Source organism: Podarcis erhardii (genome assembly GCF_964252035.2).
Source record: "Podarcis erhardii genome assembly, chromosome: 5".
Taxonomy (NCBI): Eukaryota; Metazoa; Chordata; class Lepidosauria; order Squamata; family Lacertidae; genus Podarcis; species Podarcis erhardii.
The window spans coordinates 77445773-77458828 of NC_138509.1; the positions used below are offsets into that span (position 1 = coordinate 77445773).

At 42.4% G+C, this 13056-nt stretch overlaps 1 protein-coding gene across 6 annotated transcripts in view; it reads left to right on the forward strand.

Moving 5' to 3' along the window:
- MED12L (mediator complex subunit 12L) overlaps nucleotides 1-13056 on the forward strand; it is a 178267-nt gene that overhangs the window by 37178 nt on the left and 128033 nt on the right. For all 6 annotated transcript variants that reach the window (XM_081862060.1, XM_081862061.1, XM_081862062.1 and 3 more), the window contains exons 11-12: nucleotides 10981-11112; nucleotides 12149-12275. In XM_081862060.1, the coding sequence (XP_081718186.1) occupies nucleotides 10981-11112; nucleotides 12149-12275 (259 nt within the window). The remainder of the gene's footprint in view (nucleotides 1-10980; nucleotides 11113-12148; nucleotides 12276-13056) is intronic.

Consider the following 13056-nt stretch of genomic DNA (forward strand, 5'->3'; position numbering starts at 1 on the left):
TATGGGACGCACCGGACCATAGGACGCACTTTGTTTTAGAGGGGGAGAACAAGAAAAAAAAATTCTCCCCCTCTCTGCCCAGCGCCCCTTCAGTGAAGCGGCAGGAGGCGCTGTGCAGAGAGGGGGAGAATTCCCCCCCCCTTGTTCTCCCCCTCTAAAACAAGGTGCCGTTCAAGGTGCGTTCAGTCGCCTTCAGGGAGAGGCTGAACGTGGCTATGGCAATACCTCCACCTCCCGCAAAAGCCCACAGGAGCCGTGCACCCTCTAAGGAGTGCGCGGCTCCTATGGGCTTTTCTATGAGGAGGGAGAAGAGACTGACTGGCTGCGTCAGTCCCTTCTCCCTTCTGAGGAAAAGCCCGCAAGAGCCTTGCAGAGCTTTTGTGCAGCTTTGGGGGGCTTTTCCTGCCTGCCTTCCCCCCCTGCATTTGCTCCATAGGACGCACACACATTTCCCCTTCATTTTTGGAGGGGAAAAAGTGCGTCCTATAGAGCGAAAAATACGGTACATTGCCTCTGACATTGAAGAGCATATCCGTCATGGCCAGAAGACATTGGTAGCCTTATCTTACATGAAATCATGTAAGAGAAGCAGTGGGAGAGCCAGTGTGGTGTAGTGGTTAAGAGTGGTGGACTTGTAATCTGGTGAACTGAGTTTGCGTCCCCGCTTCTCCACATGCAGCTGCTGGGTGACTTGGGCTAGTCACACTTCTCTGAAGTCTCTCAGCCTCACTCACCTCACAAAGTGTTTGTTGTGGGGGAGGAAGGGAAAGGAGAATGCTAGTCGCTTTGAGACTCCTTAGGGTAGTGATAAAGCGGGATATCAAATCCAAACTCTTCTTCTTCATTTAAGACCTTCCAGGTTGGTTTCCATCACTACATCTTATTGGAACGAAGTCTTGTAGGAAACATTACAAAACTGTGAAGTGCTGTGTTTTTAGGAATAAGTGTAGCTTTGTATAAGAACACACTGCAAAACTTTCCATTTCAAAAAGCCAAATAGACTTGCAGTGCAATGCCAATGGAGTTCAATGTAAGTTCCAGGTAACTGTGCACAGCACTGCAGTCTTAACTTAATCATCTGGTTTTAGTTCTTTCGATCTTGTCAGATGTAAAAGGCTGGTATCACACCTGCCTTCGCTGCGTGACATCCCATGTCATGTGAATGGCTCTCTCCTTCCTCTTGTCCTATCTGCTGCTCCTGCAACCCCCAAAAATCTTCTTTGGAGGATGTATCCAGAGCATACCTGAGGGTTGTATATGAGCTATAGGTGGGAGCAGAGGAAAAAGAATTTGTGTTGTACAAGTGGAAATCTGTTGACCAATTGCACAGGTATCACTGCATGTCACCTACAGTCTTTTGCACGCTTCTGGGGAGTAGCTGCATGTTTTGTCCATGCAAATATACATTGATGATGCGCCAAATATTCACTTTGCTACTATTTTGAATATATCTAATATTTGAAAAAAAATTATTTGAGCCACTAGATGGCAGCCTTTTTAAAACTAAAGAAAAGCTACAGTGTCATATCTGGAATAGATTTTTAAAGTTGTGTTTATTTTATCCTATAAAAACTTGAATATGGTTTCATGTGCAAGCTGTACATAGCCATTATGGATAGTAGCTCTTGATAGAAACATCAAACATTAAAAACTTCCCTATACAGGGCTGCCTTCAGATGTCTTCTAGAAAGACATCTAATGTATTGTTGTAGCATTACCTCTTTTTTAAGCCTTTTTGATTTCATTCTCCACCTCAAGCTGAGCATTTTGGTTGGAACTATAGCATGAAATGAATCTTGTGGCCTGGTATTACTACCTACAATAATTCTGTGAAGAAGTCTGCCCCTCTGGGGGTTTCTAGCTTGTTGGATTTATTTCCACCTTGATGTACAGTGATGCCACCACTAGAACACCCCTCCCTGTCCTTCCCATAGAGAGTTCCCATTCAAAGATAACCATGTCCCATTCATTCTCTCCATTCTACCAGGTTTCCATTATGCCCACTCTATATCTAAGAACAAGAACTCCAGTTTCACCATCTTAGCTCAGAAGTTTTGAGCATTAGTGTAAAAATACTTATATACAGTGTTCTCTCTCCAGATGTCTTTGGCACCTGTTTTATGCTACGATATTTTGGCCTCTCTTAATTCCTATCATGTGCTTCTGAACTCTCAATGCCTTCCTCACTTGAATGATCACCATCATTTTACCCTGCATTCCTGGGAGATGATTTGTTCCAAACTGCTGGACGCTCCTTGATCTCTGTTGGCCTTCTCCCTTGTTGTTAGTTTAAAAGCTTGTTCTGCCATCTTTTTGATTTAAGTGCCATCTGTCTGGTTCCCTCCTAGTTCAAGTGGAGCCTGTCCCTTTTGTACAGACCATCTTTGTTCAGAAATATCATCCTCGGTGCCTAACAAATCCAAAATCCTCCTGAGGCTACTGACCCATCCACTCATTGAAACCCTATAGCTGTGCCTGCCTAGCTGACCCCATGCATGGGACTGGTAGCATATCAGAGGAAGCCACTTTGAAGGTTCTTGCTTTCAACAATGTTACAATCATTACCCATCCTTTGCCACAAGGTCCTGGCAGGTAAAATACAGCGCTAAAACAGTTCAAAACAAAATGCTGTAATAGCTAGAGTGGTCCTAAAATGTATGCCTTTCAAGTGTCAAAAGAGATGTCTTCAGCATACAACAAAAACTGTAAAATGAAGGTGCTAGATGCAACTCTTTGGGGAAGGATTTCCACAGTGTAGGGGCTGCCACAGATAATGTTCTCTAGCAGGCCTTTCTTCCTTTCTCCCTTTCTTCATCTCTCTCTCATTCAGTCACAAACACACAAATGCACAAACATACCAAAACTCAAGAGGGCACTGCAACTGTCAAGAGGCCCCATCTAATGATCCAAGATGGCTGCAGCCATGTTTAATAATAACACAGTGGTACCTCAGGTTACATACGCTTCAGGTTACATACGCTTCAGGTTACAGACTCCGCTAACCCAGACATAGTACCTCGGGATAAGAACTTTGCTTCAGGATGAGAACAGAAATCGTGCTCTGCGGCGTGGCAGCAGCAGGAGGCCCCATTAGCTAAAGTGGTGCTTCAGGTTAAGAACAGTTTCAGGTTAAGAACGGACCTCTGGAACGAATTAAGTACTTAACCTGAGGTACCAGTGTAATAATATAATAAAGGTAAAGATAAAGGGACCCCTGACCATTAGGTTCAGTCGTGACCGACTCTGGGGTTGCGGCCCTCATCTCGCTTTATTGGCCGAGGGAGCCGGCGTACAACTTCTGGGTCATGTGGCAAGCATGACTAAGCCGCTTCTGGCGAACCAGAGCAGCGCACGGAAACGCCGTTTACCTTCCCGCCGGAGTGGTACCTATTTATCTACTCGCACTTTGACGTGCTTTCGAACTGCTAGGTTGGCAGGAGCAGGGACCGAGCAACGGGAGCCCACCCCGTCTTTGGGATTCAAACCACTGACCTTCTGATTGGCAAGTCCTAGGCTCTGTGGTTTAACCCACAGCGCCACCCGCGTCTCTATCTCACCCTAAACAGCAGGTCTCAGGGCGGTTACAACATAAAATCACAATATGATAACACACCATACGTAAAAAAAGCAAAACAACCTAATAACCTCCCCCAACACATTTTTAAAGAGCATTGGATGTCAATCAGCCAAAGGCATGGTTAAAGAGGAACATTTTTGCCTGGCGCATAGCACACTAAAGTTTGCTTCCAGGGCCAACATGCACTACTATCTCTTGACTCCTCCACAGCACTGTCTACCTGGCTACCCGGATGACGTGCAACATCTACAACCTTTGAGATAGGCAGGTCACTGTGCAGCCACACACCTGTCATACACCCAGTTGCCCATGTTCCTAATGATCAAATGACCCCCTAACAGGATTCCCCAAGAAGATTATTGTTGGCATTACAGGATAAGGGCTCATCTCCCGCAGAATAGGTCCCTTCTAAGTATCATTTCCCTCTTTCTCAGAGTGATGCTTTCCTTCATGCCCCCTTGAATTCTCAAGGGCACATCAGAGGAATAGCCAAACGGTTTTAAAGTAATGTGTATGCATTCAAACTAAACATCAGACACAGTTTGTGACGTGCATCCTTAGCTCATGTTAAGCTATATAATATTGTGGGAGAGTAGGTTTTGAAAGTTTTAACCATTAGCTGTTTTTAGTCTCTTGGGTTAAAAAAACCAAGTTATTCATATCATCAACCTTTCCCCTTATCCTGCTGTGTATTTACTAGAACAAGCTTTTGAAGTTTTCCAGTTCAGTCCTTGGTTAAAAATACCCTGTCCTGCATTGACTGCACAGAACATGTCACTACTCAGGAATGAGTCAATTTTTCAATTTCACGTAGCCTCACAAAGCCACCCTCTTTTCTTGCCCACAATTCTCCTGTATTCTGCCCTTCACCTTCAGCGCTGCCATTTTAAATTTGTTGATCAGTTGCTATTCATAGAAAGTTGCATAATTTCCCCGTGAGTAAGTCCAGTATTGAGAGAAGTATTCGATTTGTGCAAAGCTGTTCCCATAGAGACTATTCAGACAGTGGGGGAGTTTTACTTTTTTGGAAACTACCAGTCGATAAAAATGTGGCTCTGTAAACTGTTTCTAGCCGTTTCCGTTTGTTGGGAAGCAGCTGATAATATATACCTATATATGGTTACTTGATAATGGCTTGTTGCAGCTTTCTTGAAACTGCCTTATTTGTATTTCTTAATACCTGTTCACCTTAGGTTAGGAGGTCCACTGTGCCAGCCTTGTTCCTTAAGCTGACTTGCATGCCACCCACAATCACATTTATCCAGAAGTAAGACTTTGGTCATTTCATTGGATGCATATCTGGTTGTAACTAATATTTTCATTTGCTTTCTTTATTATTTTCTCTGACATAGTTTTTATGAATTCTGCAAATAAAACATGAGTCAGCAGTGTGATGCAGCAGCAAATAAAGCTAATGCTATTCCAGGCAGCATCAGCAGTAGTTTAGTGTCCAGATAATGTAGAGTTGCCATACGTCCAGAATTTTCCAGACATAGACGGTATTTGGTCCTCGGAAACAGGGCCTGGGTGGAAATTGCTTAAATGTCTGGGGAAATCGGATGTATGGCAGCCAGTGTCGAATTTCATTAAAAATAGTTCAAAAACTCAAAAGCTCAACAAATTTGGGCAAAACAAACAAACAAAAAAGCTCACTTTTGTGTCCGGATTTTCACTTTTTGAAATATGGCAACTCTTAAGATCAGGGGAAGTAATATTCTTTCTTGGTCAGACCACACTTGGAATACAGTGTCCAATTCTGGACACCACAATTTAGGAAATATGTTGACAAGCTGCAACGTGTTCAGAGAAGGGCAAGCAAGATGATGAAGGGTCTGGAAACTAAGCCTTATGAAGAACAGTTGAAGGAGCTGGGTTATGTTTAGCCTGGAAAAGAGGAGAGTGAGAGGAGCTATTATAGACCTCTTCAGATATCTAAAGGGATATCATGGAAGATGGAGCAAGCTTGTTTTCTCCTGCTCTGGAGGGTAGAACTTGAACCAATGGCTTCAAGATATAGCTGCATGCACATAAGGATGGATCCTGCTCCATATTCTTAATGTGGGATTCAACAGATGAGATTATTAGCTGATTGGTACACTTTTCAGCTATAATGCTGTGTTTTTTTATAGTAGGTACTGCTTGCATCTGCTTTTTGTTGGACCCACCCAAACCTCTTCCTGTTACAGGAGGTGGTTTGATGATGCAGACTTGGTTAGAACAGGGAGAAGTTGTATTTTTGACTCGGTTTGGCTCAAGATAAGGAAGATGTGACTGCAAGCCCAAAGTGCTAACAATGGAAATGTCTACATTTAAATGGAATTGAGGGAAATCCCATAACTGGTTCCTAGGATTCTCCGTGCTGATTCTGTTAAATGTTATATGGAGGAGAATTTTGTCTGGAGTTATGGAATGCAAAAGATCACAAGCAAAGTTAGGGGGGCAGAGGCAAGGGTTAGATGCAGTGTCCCTGAGTGTTTAGTAACTGGGCAGAAGAGGGATTTTCAGCAGGGTTTGTTGAATTCCTATATGTGGAGCTGAAGCTGCCTAAGGGTTGGGAGTGCCTTTCCCCTTTGCAACTAAGGAAAGGTATTAAATAAAAAAGGTGGAGTGAAATGGTGCAGCCATCATCAACTATATCAGCAGTTCAGTTTTAGAGGGCGGTATATTCTGATTGCCATAATTAATATAGCAATAATAAGCTATTAGGAAGTTGAAGATACTATGGAAACATTATCATCGCAGGGAGGTTTATGAACAGTATGAAGAGACATTAGAAGCATATTGAAAACACTGATGTGGGAGGACGCTTGAGGCCCGGGGAACAGAATAAAACAAACACCCAAACTAGACAGATTTGAAGTTCAATCAATGACTCCTATCATACTGTTTGGATGAGCTGTTTTGTGATAGAGGGCAAAATCTGAAAGTCATAATTGCTGAGGAAATTGTTATAGAGAACATTCTCTTGGAATAGTGACTTGATTTTACCCAATAACATTTAGGCTGTTCAAACAGTCCCCCACCCCCAATTTTATGACCATTGTCTGTTTAGGTTACAGCCACTTAGATAAGATTCTTCTTGACTGGTCTTACCCATCAGACTTTTGAGGGGCATCAAATTAGGGGTGCTTAGAAAAAGCAGCTAGTTATCAACTACTTAATTTTATTATAGATTTTTGTTTAATCATAAGGAGGCCTTTTGGAGCCAATGTGCCTTGGATGAACACTCTCAATCTATGAATCAAATTTGAGGTTTGAGATCAGTGGACTATATAAATAATTTCATTGAGAAGATGTTGCATGCATTGATCAAGGTGTAAAATACTATTTATGCCCCATCCCCAGCACTTGTGTTTACAACAAACAAATATGAGCTAATATGGCAGCTCATATTAGGTTGATACTATTGCAAGGGAGGTGAAGAAAGGCTCCATGTTGTTACTGGGAACAGAATGGCAACAAAGGTACCATATGATGTTGACTGTAGATACACCTTCATAACAGTCTCTTCTCCTAAGTTACTTGGTGCCTTCATGACAGATGTAGAGCCTTGCACTGTTCTTCCCAGGTTCTAACTCTTAATAAGTGGATACTTTATTATTATGTTTATGTAAAAAGTGTACATCATTCTTGGGGCATGGTTATATACTAGTCTGAAAGTTCAAAAACATGAAACTTTTTGGCTTCATTTTAAATGCAAATTATGTTTCCAAGTTAATGGAAAGCATTGACATTAGGGCAATGGTTATATAAATATGATTCCCCCCGCCTTATATTTTAGAAGCATTTGGAGGTTGACTTGTATTTTAAAATTTCTGTTTGCTTTTGAATTGTTTTATTGCTGCTCCTATTAATTTGTTTTTTTGTGGTTCTAGTTTTGATTAAATTGCTATGTTTGTATTGCTGTGTTTCTAAGTTGCCTTGGAGTATTTGGTCAAAAGTTGACGGGGACTTGTATAAATCATGAACGCAGCCTCCAACCCTAGACAACCATGTTTATGGCTGAGGGAGAAACGTGCTTTGGGAAGTCTTTATACTAGCAAGTCAATCCACTCTTCCATTTAAAATTGGCTTGTGTGTTCAGCTGGGTTACTGTGGCTGCAAACATTCAAAGTGCAAACTTTGAAAAAAACTACTGACTCAGTGTTCTCCCCCTGCCCCCAGTGCTTATAGCATTCTAGGCTTGTGGACTTAGTGGTGCATTTTCTGCTGGCAGTTCAGAGGTCTGAAGTTTGCTTCACTCTCTCCTGTTTATATGTACGATTGGGATTGAGTGTTGTAGTCAAACTGGCAGCTGCACAACCTTAAAACAAGTCTGACTCATTTAGAAACAGAACCAGCTGTTTGTCCTTTTTCAGTTTCACACAGCATATATTCTGTTCTTGATTAATGTTGCACAATGAAAGGTCAGAAGGGAGGTATTGAAAAAACTTCTGTATATGGAGGAATTGGATGCTTCTAAAGACAACTAAGCAATTATTCCATTTGAAAAATTAAGTTAAAAGTGTCAAATGTCGTCATTAAGTTAAAAATTAAGTTAAAAGTGTCACTTCAGTCGTCAGTGCACTGGAAAATAAAGTGATGTGTTGTTCTGAGAAATGTATCACTATTAATTTATTGCCAAGAATTCCAGTGCTAACTTGTGTTCCTTTTTAAATAAAATAATCCAATTTCTATAAACATTCACATATCCAATGCAAAAAGTCACAGCTGCTGTTAAGAGTAGCTTCAGATTTTTTAGCTTTCTTAAAGGAGGGCCATCTGGCTTTGTTTTGTTTGTGCTGTTGCCCAAAGTTAATTTCCCAGCCCTTTCACAAACAAGGCAGGGATCTTTACTGTATGCTGCGTGTGGATGAGGGGAAGAAGCAGAAAGGCTGGGCCTTGTGCTATGAGAATTGAGCCCAACGCAACCTTTTGGGATGCGACTTCTCAAGACCCTGTTCTGCAAGGGGCAAGCATTGCTTGGTTACCCAATGCTTTTGGCCTGAGATCTTGTTTGTAGAAAGGGGGAATGGGATTATGCACGTTGCTTTTGTATTCCTACAACATATTCAGGGTTAGGTAAAGGTAAAGGAACCCCTGACCAGGTCCAGTCGTGGCCGACTCTGGGGTTGCAGCGCTCATCTCGCTTTATTGGTTGAGGGAGCCGGTGTACAGCTTCCGGGTCATGGGGCCACTATGACTAAGCCGCTTCTGGCGAACCAGAGCAGCGCACGGAAACGCCGTTTACCTTCCCACCAGAGCGGTACCTATTTATCTACTTGCACTTTGACGTGCTTTCAAACTGCTAGGTTGGCAGGAGTATTCAGGATTAGGCCTGTGGCAATTTGCTGTTTGAGGCAAAGGAAAATTTGGTACCTCCCCATCCCATGTATAAATGTTGACTTCATGGGATGGTTTCCTCCACTGCACCTACATGCATGAGTGTAGTTTAGGAGGTGCAGACAGTTATGTCTGAGTGGCACACTTCGCTCTGTTCTGCAATGGAAATAGAAGAATGTCTTCAAAGTAGGACACATGACTGTTCTATTCTTCACAATCTCCATTTATGGAGGGTTGGGTGCCGTCCCGCCCCCCCCCCAAAATCCTTTGTGTGCTACATACGTTAATAATATTCCTTCTTCGTTTTCTCAACACCCACAACTTTGTAAACTTTTATTGATCTCCCTTCCCTCTAGGTTTCTTTTTTGAATGGAAAAGTGTGTGGCTTCCTTAACATTTTGTGGTTGCAGATGAATTAAAAGGGATGTGAATCACCTATTTTTTTTTAGCTTTCCAGGATGATCCAGGTCAGGCCCGTGCAGAGCTTGTCTGCGGAGTGTGCCTTCTTAGAATAAAGCTTCTAAACTCAAACAAAAAAGCAGCTGGTCTCTGACAGGCCTCCTGCCCTGGCTGGCTTAGCCCTCTGAGGCCCTGGGGCAAGTGTATGGGCCTCTGCATGGGCCTGATCCAGGCTCCCATTACTGGAGATGGTGTGCTAGACTAGGCAAGCTTCTGGTGATATCTAGCAAAGCCGTTATTAATAGTGTGATGGAAAGAAGCAGCAGATACTCACCTCCTATATATCTTGTTGTGTATCTAAGCAAATGCTTTGAACAAGATAAAGTTGCAACAGGAGGAGGATGCGGGAGGCCGTTGCTCTGCTTATGTTTGCTGTTGCTAGTAGAAAAGGATGTGCTTAGGACCTTTCCAGACACTGTATATTAAGAATATGCATCTAACTGCTAAGAGGAAAACCTTAAATGGCGTTGCCTCCCCCTTCTTTCTGTCATTACATTCCGATCACAAATATGTCTGCAATCTTAGTTTCTCAGGCTGTACCAGCTACCAGCTACCACCAGCCACAAGTCTCCTGCTCTTTCAATCGTCTCCACCCTTTCTCCTTTGTTGGTTTGCTTGGAAGTGTGTCCCAGAACACCTCTCCTCAAATCCGTTTTCTACACCAACTTTTTAAAAATGGAATGGTTGGCTTTACCACCTGGTTTTCTTGCCCTGTTGTAACTAAGCCCAAGGATGTGAAAGTGGAACAATCACATATCCCTCCCCATGTTTAACTTGGTGTCTCCTTCCTTCCTGTTCCTTTTCCTCTGTTTTCCCCATGTTGAATTTTAGATTGTAAGCTCCTTGTGGCAGGGAACTGTACTATTGCATTCTGTAAAGTGCTGAAGTGCCTATGCACATGGATTGCGTTATGTATAAATTATAATTAATAGCAGTAGTGATTAGTAATAGCGATATAGAAAGTTTGTTTTTTGATGATCACATACAGAAACTGGTTAAACCATTGATTGGATGATTAAAGATGAATGTTGGATTTTACTGTTAGCTGAGGATTCACATTTCTGAATTATAAGAATTGCTTAGGATAGCTTTTCTTTCTTTTTTAATAAAAAGACGTGTATCACCTCCAAAATGAAGGTGGCTCTTATGCATAATTAATAGTTATAAGAAAACAATGTGTAATGAAATATGTACACAAGCACTGTGTTCATAAAGGATCCTTACTTTGAAAAGAGCAGCTTTTGAACTGATAAATGTAGCCAGTAGTGTAGTAAAAGTAAATAAGACTAAAACCTAAGGGTGATAGCAAAAGCCTGTTTTAGTATATAGCACATGAATTGCAATTTGAGAACAGTTTCAAACTAGCTCATCATGCTCTTCAACACATATCTACTATGCTTCAGTTCCATGCTTTCATTCCCTGTCTAGCCACACATACCTCTTAGAAGAGAAACTCTGTTTTGAACTTTTAGACAAACTTATATCCTAGGGATAAAAGGGGTAGGAAATTGAACAGAAAACTTACTGTTGCCATTGGTCGGCATCGTATGCCTGTCTTTGTAGCCAGCATTTTAATCTATTTAAACAAGAGACTGACCTTTTGTTTTGTTTTTATTTAACAGGTTGCAACTAATGACGAAGCTGTTGTAACGTTGCTTTGTGAATGGGCCGTGAGCAGCAAAAGAGCTGGCAAGCACAGGGCAATGGCAGTGGCTAAATTATTGGAGAAGAGGCAAGCTGAAATTGAAGTGGAAGTAAGTTGTCTTTGCAGTATGACAGCTGTGTGCAGGGATAGAAAAATGCAGTTCATATTTAAGTGAGAGCTAGCTTTTGCAATGAACTACAGCCTTATAAGCAAGTTTAACACAGTTTAATAATAATAATAATAATAATAATAATAATAATAATAATAATAATTTATTATTTATACCCCATCCATCTGGCTGAGTTTCCCAGCCACTCTGGGCTGCTCCCAATCAAGTATTAAAAACAATACAGTGTTAAATATTAAAAACTTCCCTGAACAGGGCTGCCTTCAGATGTCTTTTAAAGATAGGATAGCTACTTATTTCCTTCACAACTGAAGGGAGGGTGTTCCACAGGGTGGGCGCCACTACCGAGAAGGCCCTCTGTCTGGTTCCCTGTAACATCACTTCTCGCAATGAGGGAACCGCCGGAAGGCCCTCGGTGCTGGATCTCAGTGTCTGGGCTGAACGATGGGGGTGGAGACGCTCCTTCAGGTATACTGGACCGAGGCCGTTTAGGGATTTAAAGGTCAGCGCCAACACTTTGAATTGTGCTCGGAAACATACTGGGAGCCAATGCAGATCTCTCAGAACCGGTGTTATGTGGTCCCGGCGGCCACTCCCAGTCACCAGTCTAGCTGCTGCATTCTGGATTAATTGCAGTTTCCGGGTCACCTTCAAAGGTAGCCTTCAAAGTTTATCCATCTTGGTTCATAGTGGAAGGTTCAGGCCCTGTAACAAGCATTGGAAGTCTTTAATCTCTCATGCAGTGGGAATGGAGGATGCTGAGAATACCAGTCTTTATTCCATTCTTATGTGTTATCTGGCCACATCTCAAATGACTCTAAATTAGATCGATTTGTTTGTTTTTCCTCACACACAAGCAGAGACCAACAGGTTGAAGAACAGGTTCTCTTCCCCCTCCCCTTTTTGGTGGTGTGCTATGCGATTTCTAAGTAATAGGGGAGGGGAGGGCAAATGCAATTGCATTCATAGCTGTTGTGTTGCAGTTTGACACTGATTGCTTTTATCCTTATTTCTGCAGCGATGTGGTGAGGCAGAAGTCTTGGACGAAAAGGAATCCATTTCCTCGGCATCACTTGCTGGATCCAGCCTTCCCGTTTTCCAGAATGTCCTCCTTAGGTTTTTAGACACCCAGGCCCCCTCATTATGTAAGCATCAAATCCTCTCTGTTCCAGAGCAGGGTGAAGCTCTGTGACCTTTTGTCCAGCTACTGGATATTCACTATTATTATTGGTGACTGTATCATTTTTCCCCCCTCCCTCATTTCTGCCTGACCTACAGATTTTTATTTTTTTCCCTAGAAGGCTTTAACTTTCCAAAACATTGTGTTTTGGGAACTAAAGTATTTCTGAGCTTTGCTTTTGCCTTGAGGCAATTAATGTAGCTTTTTGTTTTAGAGCTTTTTGGGGGGGCGGGGGGGGGGGCGTCCTGCCTGCCCCACTCCAAGTTTGCCTTACCTTGGACCGGTTGCTTTACAATATAAACTTAGACTGTACAATCTAACATTTGGCACTAGGAAAAACATAAACTAAAACTCTGACACTGTCATTCTGTACATGCTTATTCAGAAGTAAGACTCACAGTTTATAGTGGGATTTGCTCCTATTCAATATGTACAGGATTGTAGCGCAAATGTGTCAGATCTGAGCATCAAGGCAGCAACTCATCAGTTTATTACCAGATGAAACACAGTTGTCCTGCAGTGCTTATCAGAATAGTTTAGACTTTTTTATACCTCCCTTTGCAATTTGTTCCTGGTTTCTCTCCATAGGTAAGCCAATAGTGGTCCCACATGCCCTTGTTGCGTGTCCACGAAGGTGGAGCTGATAGTCTGCACCTGCCATATTGTGACAGGAATGCTGTTCTCAGGACTGGGGCAGCCGTCCTGTGGAGCGGGCTTCTGATATCTTTGGAACCTGAAGGATAAAC